At 39.0% G+C, this 17819-nt stretch overlaps 1 protein-coding gene across 3 annotated transcripts in view; it reads left to right on the top strand.

The window, feature by feature from the left end:
- Nucleotides 1-6168: 6168 nt before the first annotated feature.
- Nucleotides 6169-17819, top strand: part of GABRA1 (gamma-aminobutyric acid type A receptor subunit alpha1) — a 58375-nt gene continuing 46724 nt past the window's right edge. Inside the window, exons 1-3 of one of the 3 annotated variants that reach the window (XM_055125609.1) lie at nt 6169-6717; nt 9176-9264; nt 12508-12620. In XM_055125609.1, the coding sequence (XP_054981584.1) occupies nt 9191-9264; nt 12508-12620 (187 nt within the window). In that variant the 5' untranslated portion in view covers nt 6169-6717; nt 9176-9190. Of the gene's footprint in view, nt 6718-6910; nt 6934-7470; nt 7491-9175; nt 9265-12507; nt 12621-17819 lie in introns of those variants that run through there. The other 2 variants (XM_055125610.1, XM_055125611.1) reach the window with 2 other exon arrangements.

Raw genomic sequence — 17819 nt, 5'->3', positions numbered from 1 at the left:
AGCCATAGCTCAAAGTCTTCTGAAGGAAAATACTATGAATTTCTTTAAATTTTTATAAAGCATTTTTATAATACTGCAACCTATTTCTGGAACGGCATTTTAGCAAACTATTATTCTTTTGATCTCCCTCATGATTTACATTTAAACTTTTATACTGTCATTGAATCTGGTTTAAAATACAGTCTTTTAATTTTTTCTGAAAACTTAATACTTAAAAGTGATTATCTTTCAACCAGGTTACTATGATGTCTCTTACCTCTGAAAAATCTTGCATCGACTTGCACGGATGTTTGGCCTTGACATCTGTGAAAATTCTGAAAGAAAATAATGAATCTCGGTGAACAGGAGAACTGCTAATAAACTAAAACTGCCATAGAAGGAAATTTGATTGTGTCCGACTTACATGCCAGCTCCATCTGGCTCTCATACACATATTTTATTCCTGATTGGTATTTTCTGGGTCCTTTCAAAAACTGATGGGAAATTAATATTGTCAATGTACCTTTGGGGATGATATGGCTGACTGGAGTAGTTGTAGGTGGAGTGAGTGCTGTGGTTGGCTCTACCTGGGAGCAACCTCTCCATAAAATACTTTTCCTATGGGCTGGAGCAATAGCACAGCGGGGAGGGTGTTTGCCTTGCACCCGGCCAACCTGGGTTCGATTCCCAGCATCCCATATGGTCCCCCAACACCGCCAGGAGTGATTCCTGAGGGCAAGAGCCAGGAGTAACCCTGAGCTGGGTGTGACCCAAAAAGAAAAAGAAAAAAAAAACTTTTCCTAAGACAGGTGTAGTGAAAAACATTCTTTGCCTCAGAATACCTTAGAAGTTAGAACACTGATCAGAATTATGATGGTATGGGAGGTGCCTTATTGTGATATCTTGTCTTGATAACTGAGAAGTGTGTGATTAAGTCTTATGAAAAATGTGGATAATATAATCGGCATTGTGAATTATACAAGTATACTGTAGAAAAGGTATAAAATACTAGGAAAATAACCAGTGAGTTGTCATAAAAGAGAAAAAGAACCTTTGGTTTTTACTGGCAGGTGGTTTGATACAAGAGAATTATGTAATTCACATCTGTTTCCCCATAAAAGGCTAAAACCCCCTCAATTAGGTAACATGGTCTCACTTTAAACCCTTAGGAAATAAAGTTCAGAAAGGATCAGTTACGGACGTATAGTTAACTCAAGACTCGGTGTCAGTCCCACACGCACCCGTGCGTGGGCGAGCCGTCAACGCACCATGCTAGCCTGGCTCCACTTCAGCCAGGGTCACGGGAAAAACCACATCTACATTGGGCTTTGTGATCGTGCAAAACCCTTGCTTTAAAGAACCGAACACTGGGCTAAGCAATCGCTCTATGGGCTGGGCGAGAGCTGGGTTTGATGCCGGGCATCTAATGGACTCCTTAGCAGCATATCTGGAGACGTCACCACGCGCCATCTGTTGTGTTCCTGCACTCCTGCACTTCAACTCACCCAAGATTCAACCGTTCTGACCAAATTATCAGAAATGTTAGTCTTGTCTTCACTAGATCTGCCCATCAAGCCAGCCATCCATGCTGGGAAAAATAACTTATCTGATAGCATAGTGAGTAAAAGCACTTATCTTGCACAGGTCTGGTCCGGGTTTGATTCCTGGCACCCCGTAGGATCCCCCTAGCCTGCTTAGAGGGATCCCTAAGCACAGAACCAAGAGTAAGCCCTGAGCACAGCTGGGTATAGCACCCAAACAAGACAAAACAAAATAGAATCAAAAAAAATTTTATTTGAGCAATCCATATGATAAATAGGTGCAGGTCAATGTATTGAATTATTTTTATTATTCACTTGATTTAATTTTATTATTCATGTGTTTGTTTTTTAGCTGTGCTGAGGGCATATTCCTGCCTTGGGCTTCTGAGCAAGGAGGTGTTCGGAGGACCACAGGCAGTGTGGGGATTGAACCAAGGTCAAGTGGATGCAAGACAAGGATGCATGCCTTAACTCCTGTACTGTGTTTTAAAATCACAGTTCTTTTTCCCAAATGAGGTATTATTTTAATACCAGTTATAAAAGAAAGAATGATCCCTTGGATGTGATATCGTGTGTGTGTGTGTGTATGTGTGTGTGTGTAGTGTGTGTATTTCACTAACAAGGTAGTGATACAATCTACAAGGAAATTAGAAAGGACTAGTTCATTAGGATAATAGAATAAAAGGAAAAGAAAATATTCCTCAAAAATACCCAAGTAAATATACATAAATGCAGGTTAAATTATATTTAACTGCAAACTATACATTTATTCTGGCAGTTACATAACATTGTTCCACAATCCCTTATATTATAATTGCTAGCAGTGTGCACATATCAGAAAGGCAAACACATTTTAAAAGACCACTTTACTCTAAATTTTATCTGAAGTTTATTTACTATTTTATCATTTTTCCTTGTCTGTTCTCCCTCACTCCAAATTATTCTGTCAATGTGAAAGAGTCACATTGAATTAATGTGAAAACTCTTACTTTTTTTTTTTTAACTCATTTGATTCACATTTAGCTGGAGTTAGTAAAAGCATTTCTGTTGAAAAGGATCAGTACCACTTCTTCAATTAGGTCAGGGCTTCCTGCCATTAAAAATTGACAGAAAAAGCAAAATGTACCAGGCTGCAACTCTGGAAATAGAGCTATTAGGCCTCCCCAGGATCCCTGGTCCTAGGGTTGACCTCAAATCCCTTCTGTCTCGAGCTGTAATGATTTGGAGGGCCTTTGTGACCAGACTCATTGACCGAAGATAGAAACTTCTGAAATATTAAACTAAGCCTGGCCCTATGTTGCAGTTGGTCACACCAGATCATCACTGAATAAATATTTTAAAAAGACATTCAGAGGTAGGCTTTACGTGACTGACACAAATATGGTCAAATATAAATAAAGTATATCAACCTGAGCTTAAAACTGTGTAATAGGGAAATAACGTAAACTACAAGCTTTCAAGTCAGAAAATTTGGTTTACATTCTAGCATGGATTGAATAGTGACCTTCAGTAACGCTCCTGATAGCTCTAATCCATATTTTATTGAATGGCTTGGAAAACAGAGATATCAATGTAAAACTGCAACTATAAAACTGTCACAAGCAAGTTTTGATAATTAAATGATTTATGCAAATTACTTACTTAGCACATTACTTGGCACCAAGGAAGCATTTTAAGAATATGAAACATTCTGGTTAGTATTCTAAGAACTTTCTTCAGTCAGATGTACACAAACTCTGAAGGGATTTACTCTTCTGATGAAAATTAAGCCAAGAACAAGAATGTCAAAACCTATCTCAAAACTTCAATGTAACAACACAATATAAATTGAATTATTTCCAGGCTAGAGAGCTAATAGAGTTGGGAGTTTTTGCCTTGCGTGAGGACAACTAGTTTCAAACCTCAGCATCCCATATGGTTCCCCGAGCACCGCCAGGAGTAACTCCTGAGCATCATTGCTAGGTTTGGTTCAAAAACAAACAAACAAAAGAATAAATAAAAAAATCTTCTCTGACGCTGCATGCACATGTTAATGATAATTTAAGTTAAAAATAATAAATCCACTAATAATTTAAATTATAACACTACCTTCTGAGTAGCCTGTTTCATATTTCAAACATTCACAAATCATAGTAATAATTTACCAAATTTGTTGAACATATAGATGTTCCAAAAACAAATCATGCACATCATTTAGCAAAATCTGTCATTTAAGTATTGTTAGTAATTAGAATAGAGAATTATAGTATAGATAATTATTTTTCCCTATGCACACTGTAGCTTTAAGGTAAGACACCTAATAATTTTTTATATTTTGTTTTGTTTCTGAGGCACACCTGGCAATGCTCAGGACTTTCTCCTGGCTCAATGCTCAGGGGACCATATGAGGTACCAGGGATCAATCCTGGGTCATCCATGTACAAGGCAAATGCCTCACCCGCTATAATATCATCTGCTCCCAAGACCCCTTTTACTTTATAAAATAACCATTTGTGCTCTTTATTTTTATCCTACTAGTTGGCCATATTAATGCAACAGTTTGAAGCAGGATATTATTTTCATTATTCTTAGATATTAGTGTTGAAATGATGTTTTAGTGACTGCTTGCAAAGGCAATGAATATAATGATTTGGTTGTATGTTACTAGCTTAATAATATAGAGTTTTCTCCATTTGTAGAGGAGAGTAAAAGGAGTTAGAAACATTTAGCTGGGGGGAGGGGGGAGGATGATGAAAGGGTCGCATTTTTAGGGCTCTGTGTTTTTGCTGAAATGTCACTATGGAAATGCATTGTATTTGGTCAGAGAAGAAAATGTTACTCAGTGTTAACCCAGGGCTTCAAAACCTTGTCAAAAAACTTAGTATTTGTTCTCAAAACTGCTCGGCAAATAAGCAGAATCGTGGATAATCAAATGAGTAAATAATAATTGTGCAATATCACATAATAAAGCTAATTAATGTTCCTTTAACAGATATCTTTAAGAACACACTGGCATCTGTTGTGTCTGAACCTGCCATGCAACTACTGCTCAGACAGATAGGATGATCTCTAAATCTCTCTTAAGAGATTTATTTCTAAAATCATTTCCCCATAACATCGCCTTTCCAGAACTAGGACAACCAGACCCAGCTCTGAGGGTGGTTTTCAGGTTTGTATTTCTCCCACCGCTCTCACCTGTTCTAAAGGTTTAATCAAGTAAGCTGATGCCACTCTACCACAAGGTCAAGGAACTGAAAACAAACAAACAACAGCAACAACCACAACACAACCCTCCCCCCCAAATACACACAGGGCTGGCCACTGAGGGTTTTTTTATTTATCCAAGCCACACCCCATCTGAAAGGTCATTCTCTGCATCATCTGCTCTTGGGGAAACCAGCATTAGGGACAGTATTGGGGGGCATCATTTTGGAGGTACATCATCTTTTCCTGCCCCTGTACTAGCTAGCCTTAGTTGCCAGGGCTGCGGGGTGGGGGTTCACTCCAGGGAGCTTTCTCTGAAAGCCAGCACCCACCTTCTCTCTGCTACAAAGGCTCATTCACAAAATCCCACTACCCTGGGTGCCCCGACGCCGTGGGATCTTAGCTGGAATGATGCTCAAGCACACCTTCCTCTTGCCCTGAGCTATCGTCACGCGTGGCTGGTGAGCCAAGAGGGAGGGTGTGAGGAGAGGGCAGAGTAGAAGAAAAGTCCGAGTGGGGTAGTGCCCACTGGGACCCAGGGGACCGGAAACCTCTCTTGCCCCTCTCTCCCCCCTCCACCCCTACTCCCATTTTCCTGATCCCAAGGATGATGGAGTTCGAGGCAGGCAGGCGGGCGAGGGAACGATTCCGGAAATGGAGATAGGACTCTCAAACCTAGAAATGATCGGGAGCAATTTATTTAAAGTTAAATACTCCTCCTAGGAAGCCAGCACAATCCACATTTTAAAGGAGCCTGCGTTGCTTCCATCACGACAAACAAACAAGAAGAAAAAAAAAAACAGTGGCTTCCAAAGATTTTTTTTTTTCAGAAAGAAAGAAAGAAAGCAAAAAAAAAAAAAAAAAAACACCCAACAAAACAAAGACCTGTTCGGGTGCGCGTTCTGGCTGTCCTCTAACGCTACAGACGAAGGTGGGGTGCAAGCGCTCACTACCTGTCAAAGTGGGAAACCAAGGGCGCTCCAGCCAGTGGCCGGCTCCCTGCTGGCCGGCACTCAGCCCTGCCCGCGCTCGCCATGCGTGACTCTGCAGGACTCTGGGTCTCGGACATGTGTGTGGGAGTGTGTGTGTGCGGGAAGGAGCGGGGGAGGCAGCCGCCGGGAGGGGGGGGAGGAGGGAGGAAGGCGGCCCTGCACACGTGTAACCCTGCATCTCCCCGCGCCCAGCCTTGCGTTCATTCATATGCATGCAGTGGCTCCCGAGCCCGGGCAAGGTGGCCCCGTCAGGCAGACCCAGGAGTTGTATTTCCAAGGGGCGCAGCCCTGGAACTAGAGGGATCCGAAATGCAAAGTGTGAGAAGCTTCTAACCCTTCCTACACCCACCCTCCATCTCGAAACCCGTCTCCATTCTCCCCCCTCTCCAAAAAAAAAAAACCAATAATAATAATAAAGGGGGCGGCGCAGGGTGTGGAGAGGTGGGGGGGGGGTGCTTGCAGCAGCTTGTAGAAGGATTTTTGAGTCTGCAGCTAGACTCAAAGAAGGAGATCGGGGCCAGAGCGGTGCAAGTTAAAAAATTGTGCTGCATATCCAAAAAAGAAAGAAATTTTTAAAAAAAAAGAGAGAAAAAGAAAAAGAAAGAGAGAAAGAAAAAAAAAATGGGCGGATTGGTCTCTAGATCCAGAGGCTGGTACCACCTTCCTTTCTAAAATAAAATCTCTCTGGCATGAAGTCACCGCCTATTTCACATCCGGTTTGCCCTGGGACGTATTACTACTGTCTCGGCAAAGAGCACGAGCTTTTTGGCTGGCGGAGCTGCAGCCCGGCTGCCGGGGAGGCACCTTCGGGCGTGCGGCCGCCCGAGCCCGCGAGCACGCAGAGTCCATGATGGCTCGGAGCGAGTGAGCGCGCGGCAGCGAGGACGCCCCTGCGCCCGCCCGCCCGCCCGCCGCCCGCCCGCCGCCCGCCCCGCGCACTCGCCGGCTCCGGGCTCGCCGCGGTCCTCCCGTGCACACTTTGCCGGGCTCCTGAGCATCCTGCGCCCGGAGGGGGCCCGCAGGTAAGAGCGGCGGCGGCCGCCGACCGACCGCAACGCCGAGGCGCGGACGCAGGCAGGGCAGGCTCGAGTGGGGGAAAGGGGACCGGGGAGAGAGGACGGGGGAGCCCGAGCAGGTAGCAGCGAGGATGTTTTGCTGGCCGGGCGAGAGCCGCAGCGACGGGCAGAGGAGCACGGTGTCCGCCCCTCCTCGGCTCCCTCCTGGCCCCTCTTTCTTAGGTAGACTGGAATTTATTCCTCGGGTGGGTGGTGGCATGTTGTTTTGGTCTCTCTCTCTCTTTTTTTTTTCTTCCTCGTCCCCCACCCCCCCCACCCCCTTCCTTCTGCAAGAGAGACCTTGGATGAGGTGGGGAGGGGCGTCAGGGTACGGTAGGGTCTAAAGTTAAGACACTGGGACGAAAGAAGAAGAAGAAAAAAAAGCCCCCACACAAACAAACAAAAAAGCCTGCCTCCGTGGTCCATCCTAGAAAGGCATGCTCTCGTTCTGGCTGCAAAAAGAAGAAGAAGAAAAAAAAGATTCTTTTTTTTTCCCCCCCTCTTTCCAGTGGACGCTGCTGAAATGCCCTCTGGGGTAGGGGGTCTTTCCCAGAATGAACATGAAAAACTCACCTGACCGTTTGCTATGGGCAGAGCATGGGATAATGGGTGTCTGGAGCGTGTGTGTTTGGGGGGAAGGCAGAAGGTAGAAAGGGGCGAAGAGGCAGCCCGGCGTTTCTTTTCAACTATTATGTTTGTATTTGCAAGAAACTTTCTTTCTCAACAACTCAAGTGCCATGGTAGGTTTGTTTTTCTATTTTAAAATGTCAGAGGAAGACAACGAACTCTAATACTTTGTAGCTTTAAGGTTGGGCTCTGTTTCATTGCACCCCCCCTTCCAGGATTTACCCCTTTTTAAAAGACAAACAAACATTAATGGGTAAGAGAAAACCAGTTTTCCTTACTAACATGTTGAAGATTAATAAATATCGTGCAATTTAGCTGCACTATTTTAACCATATTTATCCAATATTTATTCTCCTATTCATTGCATGTCTGTCAAAACCAGTCACCAAATTAAATAAAAACTAGGACAAGGTACATGGGTCTTAGCTCTAGATCTAAAAACCATTTCACTCTGAACACGTTAATTATGTTTCACTGATCCAATGTCTCTTTGTAATGGTTTCTACTGATACAAATGATGCCTGAGAGTGTGAAAACATTTGTGTAGATGGACTTAAAGGCATACAACGTTGGGCCATAGAGCCCTTGTTGAAAGATGGTCTTTGAAAGACATGCAGTCCATTAATCATGACCCCACTGTGGAGTTACAGATCCAGGGAACTGCTCACGAATGCCTTCAACCTTTCTTCTATCATGTCTGGGGTAGATCAGAGCACATTAAAATAAAGTGCTACCATAACTGCTCTTTAACCAGGTAATGCACCTGATTTTTAAAAACTGACTCCACAAATAATGATTAAAAAAAAAAATCTTGAAGCCTTTTTACTCCTCCATTACTCCAGCACCCCCACTACCAAGTCTCAATTCCACAATCAGATGGTGATTGATTGCACTTTACCTAAGAAGGGGGAAAGATTCTCTTATTCATGCAAAGCAAAGCACTCCAGCTCCCATCTGTTTGAGATGAAACATTTCCTAGCAGCAACCTGGCAGAATTTGAGAGGGCTTAAAAGATATGTGTGGGCAGGTTTGTATGCATTTACATGAGTGTGGTGTGTGTGTCTGTGTGTGTGTGTGAGAGAGAGAGAGAGAGAGAGATGGTTAGACACATGGTTAGACTATAAAGTGTGTCCTTTAGCCTCACAGAAGCATTAGTGAGCATATTTAACAAGGCAATCACTGACAGAGAAAATAAGCATGACTTCAGCATTCAACAGTGTGCTCCTATGGATTTTTTTTTTTAAAAAAGACACAGTTGCTGCGAATTGCAAGGTACATCCAGACTTCAAAGATGGGGTTCAGTCACCAAGGCATGTTCATCCATCCCATCCCACCCCACAAACATGCTCTTCCAGGCTAAGGACAACAGCTTAAAAATTCCAGTGTCTAGTTCAGTGGTGGAATTCAAATCAGAAAGGTCAAATTTTCAGGTGACAAACAACAACAACAACAACAAGTAGATGGTCATTTAAACTATACTAGTAATATGAAACCTAGACGGCAGGGGGTGGGGGGGCACTCACAGTTTTTATGTTGAGCAACATTGTCACCTGAAAGCATTTAACGTGTATTCTTTTACAGGAGAAATTAAGACACTGGGATATTTCTGAATGGAGAAATGGAAGCAAAGTGGAGAAAGGATGGTCCAGGCTTCCATTGCCTCCAATGAGGTGTCATATCCCAGTGAGGTCATTTCCTGACTTCAAAGCATTCATCTAAACTGCCTCAGTCAGCCTTAGTGGTTATAACCTGATGTTTTCTGCAAGAGACATTGATCTCTACTTGTTCTACTTTCCAGCTGCACTAGTCCGCAATGAAGAGGCGGCCCCGACTCCCTGACTCCCTCTGGGCCTGGACCCTCCTTTTCAGCACATTGACTGGAAGAAGGTGGGGACAATTTATTTTAAATCTGCATGATAATTTCTGTTACTTTTTCGTTTATTCTACTATGGGGAAGAGAGCAGTTTTGGTTGAATTCATGACTAAGGGAATTCCAAAAACTTAACTGCAAAAGAATTCCAGCTCAGAGTAAAGAGCAATATATTTAAGGGAAAAAAAAATCCATTGAATTTGCTTGTTAGTTTGAATAAACTTAAACTTAGTTTTTGAATGCCTTAATTCACTGTTTCTATTGAAACTGAACTTCTCACTGCTCAGTTGTAACTGAACAAAACATGCGGCTTCTAAATTCAGAGAAAAAGTTTCTCCAATTAATGCTCATGAACTATGCAAATAGTACTCCCATAAAATTTCTAGACAACTGTATAAATAACAGTAACTTATAAAATGGTATGAAAATGAAAAGCCTAAAATAATATCTAAAAATTTAAAATCTTACGTCCCTATAAATAACGGTACTGTGTTGAAACTATTATGTATATGTCTCATAGACGTGAGATAAATTAAATATCTAGGACATTAGAAAATATCAAACTTTTCCATTAAAGCATATTTACTATGGAGAGAAGTTATGAGAAAAATGTAGTAAGTTTAAGTTCTCAAAGTACTTACTAGTGGTATAATTAAGCATATTAGATAGGATGGTCGCAATTATATAGTGAAGTGATTGAGACTCTTCTTTATCTGCTTTTTTATTTCTTGTGTAGTCTACTCCTGTGGCTGAAAAACCTTAAGATGTGTTATAAAAACCTAAGACTCTTCAGATGTAATGGAAAGTGAACCCTTATGAATAAAGGGGAGCCATGTAGCAGATTATTTTGATGTGAATTTAGGAGAATTTCTTCCATTGAGAAGCTATCTGCTATTTTTGTTTACTACTGTGTGTGATAAATAATTACCTAGATGAATAGGAAATGCATTACTGTCAAATCCTCTTAATCTGAGGGGTGAAATGTTTTCGCTGCTCTTGAGAAATTGCATGAAGTGTTACTATTGTAATGACCTGTAGATGGAGTTAGTGCACAGTTTTTTATTATATGCTGGTTCATATGGAATCAAAATCAGCCACTGTCACTGACATTTCTTTTCAAATTACATATTCACTTTCAGAAAAAAAGAAAAAAACTGCACTGGTATAAGTGTTTAATACCAAAGAAGTAATCTTGATCTTTACCTAGAGTTCTTCTCTGACAATTGGTAGTAATAAATTATAAGGAAAGATGGAGAATGACCATATTAGAAAATCACAGAAAAGAGAGATTACCATCCCAGTTGGGATAGACAGCTGGCTTTCTAGGAGGGAGGGAAGAGGCGCTTGGGATCTTTGTAGAGCGATCATCAATTATCAGTGAAAGCTGTATCTGTAAGATAAAAATAGGGTGGGTGGGGGGAGCACTCCATGAAATTGAACGTAAGCTATAAAAACAAAAGGAGCACAGGCAAAGATCACAGATAACTCCATGGTCTAGAATCCTACTAACACACTAGTGGTTCTCTGTTTTGTCACCCACCTCAGCCCACTTCTCCTTTTATTGCTTTCTTCCTTGGTGCCCTCGAGCAGGCCCTCCTCACAACTTAAGGTGTGCCAGCATTTCTTTGCCACACTTTATTGGGATGACCTTCTAATACCCTTGAAAGATGCAAGCATGTCATTTGGTTTTCAAGAAAAAGATTTTTTATAAAGAACTGCAGTCAGGAAAGCATTTTTTGCTTCCCTAGTGTCAGCTGCTAACAAGGCATCCTTGAAGACAGAAATCACTAAAAATTTTATTTTAAAAGCTATTAAGATATTTAGTTTTGCCAAGGAAGATGCCCTTAATTTGCATGGTGTTAATGTTGAATTTAAGGGAATGGAACATTTTTCCTGGAGGTGTATTTCATGTGTTTAATATTGTGAATAGTTTCTAATTACAATAGCTTCATTAAAGTAAAAATTTATCATAAAAGGATCGCAATATTGTGCCCCTATAAAATTAATAACCTACAATATTGTGTTTATTTTTGAAATAATATTTTGATTATAATTCCTTTTCCTGTCAAGTGAATCCTGTTTCAGATGTATTTTTTTAGATTTTCTGTAATATAAACACAAATGAGTGGAGCCCAAAGCACATTAAGAGGAGAGTAGGGGAATGATATTTTTGTGACAGTCTTAGTTTATACCCTGTGTGTTGGTTTTTATTTTTCTCATAGTCAGAACTTACTGAAATATATCAGTAAGTCTGAGCCATTCTAAGATAGAAAGTCTTTTCTCAAGGGAGTTTGAAGGTGACATCCCAATATTTACATAAAATAGCATTTGTAGATCATTGATTATAGTATGATCGATGAAAGAAAAGCATAACATTTGATATGTGGTCACTATGTGATTGAAACTCAAAGACCATAGCCTAAAACTATACCGCCAACTACAAATATTTAAATAGACATACTTATTCCATAAAAAGAACATAGTTTTTAGATTCAAAGTTGAAGAAAAATGAGTCTACTGAAAACCTTATTCACAAATATCTGTGTTTCCTTAAACAAAATATTAATGCTGTACTGTAGTTTAGTAAACCATAAATTAAGAATGTTGGACCACAGATTTTTTTTCAGAGTGTCTTATAATTCAAAGACCCAAAATGACAAAAATTCAGTTAGTCAGAAGTTTGAGTTCATCACATTATAAAATCTAGTTCATAAACCTTATAGGGAATGGAAATTATACAGTGATATAAAATATAGTCATTTAAGAAATATTATATCTATTTTATCTAAATATTTTGAAAAAACTGAGCACACAAATATTAAATGACTAAAGGAAGAGATGTTACTAGGGGAAATTTGGCCTTTTCTATATTAATTTTAATGAAAAATATTTAGTGATACATTATTTAGGAATATAGGGGTGCTAGATTTTTTTCCTAGTACACATTAACATTCTTTTTTCCCCAGAGGAATAAAACACACATTATAACACTTTTTCCATGCTGAGAATTACAGATACATGTAGGGAAAACATATTTCCTGTAATTTTTCCCACATGTTAAAATATTAGAACAAAAAGCTTGAGAATGATAAGACTAAGCATGAGAAAATGGTAAGAATTGAAATATGACATTTTCCATTTAACCAGAGGAATTTTCAAATTGCCTCAATAGAAATGAAAATAAGAAGGTGGGGGGGATATTTGGAAACATGGATGTGTATATATAACACAGGTATTGCCTCTCTCTATGCCACTCCCAGCTATGGACAAACTTCATTACAAGATGAACTCAAGGACAATACCACTGTCTTCACCAGAATTTTGGATCGACTTCTAGATGGTTATGATAATCGTCTGAGACCAGGGTTGGGAGGTAGGTTGCATTATTTTCATGGAAAAAACCATTTAACTGTTACTGTCAAATCCTTGCTTTCCCCTTTCATAGTAAAATACTAAGAATGGCAGCATGAAGTTTAAGCACTAATCCTATTCTCAATGAATTGCGAAGTATTAACTCAATCCACCATGGCAGTATCGTGAACACACCCATCCACATGTAGTGAAAGGGAGATACAACGTTCTCATAACGGAATCAGAGAGGCAGTACAGCGGGTGAGATGCCTGCTGACAGGGTCCCCTGGCCCAGGATAACACAGGGTCCCTTGAGCCCTCCGGGACTGATTCCTGAGTACAAAGCTAGGAGCAACCCCTGACACTGCCAGGTGTAGCCCCCGAACAAAAATCAAACAAAGAGGTTCTATAATAACATTAAAAATGTTACATCTTCTTAACAATTATGAGTAACTATGTGTAGTGGTCTGATTATACTGGGAGGAAATATTTCTGGAATTCAGTGGTGATGTTGCAGTGGCAATTGAAGAGGTGCATGAATGCAGTATTAGGCCCAGCAGCGAGGAGAATGTTATCCCTATTTTTCGTTGGTTTGTTTGTTTTTAAGTGTTGTCATTTTGCCTATTAACTTGTGTTAGATTACCACCACATCTGGGACAAAAGTTGAATGAGACAGATGGTGATGATATCTTTTTAACTCCACATTCGAAGAGAAACTTTAATGTTATATAATAACATTATATTTCTCGTGAAATATCAATCATTGATTAAAGTAATGTACTTCTACTTAGGAAGGAAGCGGTTGGCACTACGTAATACAATATTATACACATATTTGTATGTTCCTTGAACAAGATAATCAACGAAGCCTATTGTTAAACACAGATTAATGAAACTAAAATAAAACACTGTACTCAAGAGTAAAATCGAGAAAATGAGATACAAAGGAAACCAACGTTAGACAGCAATTTCAACTCTAGCATATGAATACTTCTTTTCTAAAGCATTAAGAAACAATTTAAAAGGTGATGTTTACATTACAAATAAATGATAATACTAAGTAAGTCTTCTCTTTAGACAGAAATGTTGTGTAAAGATTAAGAAGCTTAAGAATTGAAACTGAACTGGGTTTACGGGTGGTGGAGAATGGGCACTGGTGAAGGGATGGGTAAAAAAAAAAAAAAAAGAATTGAAACTGAAATTTGAATAAAAACTAAATAGTAGCACACATGTGGATTTTAAATTAATACTTTTGGTAGTGTAAATCATGGGGGTGTGTCTTATGAATCTGTTCTGAGGCTGCCAAATGTGAATAATATCTCGTAAGCTTATGATATGTTGTTTTGTCCAAGATGCAGTTCAAATATAGGTCCAAGATCCTACCAGGCTTCCTTTCTGATTAGTTTCAAGTATTCATTCTAATACATGCTATACAAATGCCTCTGGGTTTGAATATCTATTCTACCTTGTTTTTCTCTACAAAGTTTTTAGGGAAGAAATCTCAAGAAGTAAGTCTGTTGGTCAAAAAGATGAGATGAGTGTCTGTGAATTTCTAAAACTCTGGATTGGGTTTTAGGAATTGTCCTCGATTCATAAAATTGGGAACAAATTACAAAGATTGAAGGTAGGGAGAAATTCACAAGGAGAAAAGAAAATGGGTAGTGATGAGACTTTCGACAGCAAGATTTTCTAAAGTGCAGAAGGCCGTGTACCTGAATCCTTTCCTGCTCCACATTGGTCATTAGAAAATCAGCATGTTTTCATAACAAGATTTAAAAAACTTTGTCTTTATTCTAGCTTAGGAAATCCCATCTAATTCTTGATCACATAAATATGATCTGTAAGTGCCGGGCATAGTTATGAGTTTGTTAAAGAAAATCACGTAAAAAATAATAAAATAAATAAAAAATAAAAGAAAATCATGTACAGACAATCCTTGAATGATCACCCATGTGGTTGTACCTGTGTTAGGAGTACAAGTGACTCCTGTGTTCAAGTGACACTATGTTCAGGGTGTTAGGAGTACAAGTGACCAGTTTATGACTGCTTGCTCATCCTTAAGTGTATGTGATAAATCTTTAAAAATTTGTTCACGAACTCTCCAATCAAATATAGCAGAAGCTGGAAGCCTTTGACTTGTTCTCTGATATACACCTAGGTCTTAGAAAAGCAGAGACCACGAAGACATGCAGTCTAGACTAGGAATGGCTTGAAAACTTAATATTTAAGACTGGAATCCTGGTAGATTTGTTAACAGAACAAAAACATAGTTTTATGCTGCAAGTATATTTTGACTATTTTGGCAAAATATACATTTTGGTATCCATTTTGTTTCCCCCAAATAAATCCAATGAAAAGAATAGAAATGGTAGCTGGTCAAGTAGAAAGGAGGCATATTATTTTCAGTTTAAATGAATATAATTTGCTATAGCATTAGAGTGAACAAGGCCTCCAAAAATTTAAAGCATTGAATAGGTATTGAAATTTGGTGAAGATGACTTTTCTGGTTCCTGGAAACAGTTTTTGAAAATATAGATTTTGGGAAAATGATAAGTATTAAAAGAAGTTAAAAGGTAACAATTTCCTCTATTTCATTTTCTATGTATTATCATGAAATGTATTCCAATTAAATTTGTTGAATTTAAGATATACAAAAAAAAACCTTGAATACCTTTAAAACTTAATTTTTGTCATTTTTAGCCTTAAAAGTTATAATGAGAAGTCTTCATTACATTTATCTCCAGATCATTTGCATTTGGAGGTATAGGGAGAGTTTTAGGTCACACATAGCAATGCTCAGGGTATCCTCCTGGCTTTGAGCTCAGGGACCACTTCTGGCAGTGCTCAAGGATAAATATATATACATATATATATATTTATATTATCAGGGATTGAACCAGGGTCGGGTGCATGCAAGACAAACATCTTAACCCCTCTACAATCTTTCTAGATCCATTTGTAAATGTGGGGACAGTCTTTAGGAAATCATATCTTAAAATATTAAGTACAGTTTTTACAGCCATTTAAAAATATAATTAGTTATGAATTATAGAAAATGATTTTAGGGTGCTCAAAATTTAAATTTTCTCCTTTATAGTATTCTGGAAATTTTTTAAATTAATTTTTCTCTTTCTTTTTGTGACGCTGGGAATTGAATCCAGAACTTGACATATGCAAGATCTACCTACCACTGAGTCACGTCCCTGGCCCTTAATTTAATTTCTTTATGATACATTTCTGGTCAGTTAAACAGGATATGTATTCCAAAATATCTCCATTGCATAAGTAGAGAAAAAAACAACAACCGTGATCCATTTGCTTTCAGATGAAAAGACTATGTAAAAAAAAATACATGACAGATTATCATTAACTTATAAAGGGCTAAAAGTTTCTTCTTACTAGGTTTATCATCACAGCCAAGGCAATCTCTGCTTGCAAGAGAAAATGGCCCACTCTTTTGCATATGACAAAAATGTGCTTCTATAAAAATAACAACATTGTGCAGAAGGCAGGGATATTTTGTTCTGAATGTACTCAGAAAATATAGAAATGTGATAAACTAAGGCTTGAGACTTATGTAGGAAACTCTTTTTGTGCAAATTCATTATGACCTGTATTTTGGAAACATGATTTTCACCAAAGGAATAGAATTCTCTTTGGAGAAATTCACATTGGGACCAATAGTCAAGACTGAGAAAATAGAACTTGGTTCATCTAGGGAAAAATCATTTTTCAGGTATTTTAACACTATTTAATAGGCTACTTTCTATTAACCAAGACCAATTTTGAGAAAGTGAAAATAAAAGAATAACATAGAGAGACATATAGGGAGGTTTTTTCCCCCCAGGAGAGACAAAAACAGATTAGAATGTACAGAATTCTAATAATTGAACACGACTCTCTCCAGCAACATAATGGGAAAAAAAAATCATACTTTAAAAAGTTAATGAAGAAATCATTAAATAGACTTATATGGAAATAGTGAGCATTTGGAAAATATAAATCAAAACTCTCATTTTAATTATTGAATTTTCCCTGGTTTAGAATCTCTCTCTTTGCCGGCCGGGTGCAGAGTCGGCTTCTTCAAACAGGGGACTGGGGATGTTTTTGACAGAAAGGCCCTTGCTGAAAGCATAGCCAGTTCGGAGGAACCGAAGGATGGAAGGGCAAGTAGTAAAATAAAGAAGACATTAAAAAATACTGTAGTAGAGAGAAGAGCGCATGAGGAAACTGGAATTAAGGAAGGAGAGTAGAGAGGAACGAGAGCAAAGGAACTACTGGTAAACAGGAGGAAATGGGGTGACCAGAAGCAGGCCTGGGCGGTACCCGATTATGCGAATGTCAATCAAGGCTCTCTCAGATCAACACCAAATCACCAACTTCCCGGGGAAATTCCTTTTCTCAAGCTTTTTTTCCCCTTAGTGATTATGATCAAAAAGCCTAACTGTACAACTTGCTACATGATTAAATAATTCCCACCTCCTCCCTGTGGGTAAGATTTTAGCCACATTCACAGTAGCTGCCCCTAAATTCTGGAAGCGGGTGAAGGGCCAGGATTGCTCAGACACAAAGACCTAAAACTTCATTCTGTAGAGTTTTCAGGTTTGGAAGGTGAAGTTATGACCTTCTGATGCCATTGTTCCTTCCTCCCACCCTCCCAGAGAGACAGGCTAGTCCTTTTATCATACGACAAACCCATGGGGGTAACGTAGGTGTTTATTGTTTGGACATGCATTCTGAATGAAGGGTAAACCCTCTCCTTGCTTATGTGTTCATTCTTATACAGCTAGCTTACAAAGCTTCGTTTTGTAAAATATTTCATTCCACTCCTTGGAAAATAAATTAGGGCAAACCCATTTTTAAATGGAACACGAACAGCATTGTACAAATGAATGAGATCTATGATGATCCACAATAAAGAAATTATAGAATTTTTCACTCTGTGAATGATACTATCTGGAAATCGATATAAATTTTGCCTTAAACTTAATTTCAATAAATAAGCTATAGGATAGATGCCTGTCAAAGATTTTATCATCAAACCACATAGACAGTGAAGGCAAAGGAAAGAGAGGAATGTGCACTCATCATGTATAATTCCAGATGTATAGTAGAAGAATAATAGGTAGGTCAGACTGTAGGAAAGAAGAGACTTTATTTATCCCTACTACTCCCTTAACATATATTTAAGATTTTCTTCTTTTTCCTGACAGTACTGCAA

This window comes from Sorex araneus, chromosome 2 (genome assembly GCF_027595985.1).
Source record: "Sorex araneus isolate mSorAra2 chromosome 2, mSorAra2.pri, whole genome shotgun sequence".
Lineage (NCBI taxonomy): Eukaryota > Metazoa > Chordata > Mammalia > Eulipotyphla > Soricidae > Sorex > Sorex araneus.
Note: the sequence above shows the minus strand (reverse complement) of the source record. Positions and strands in the feature narration are given on the sequence as shown.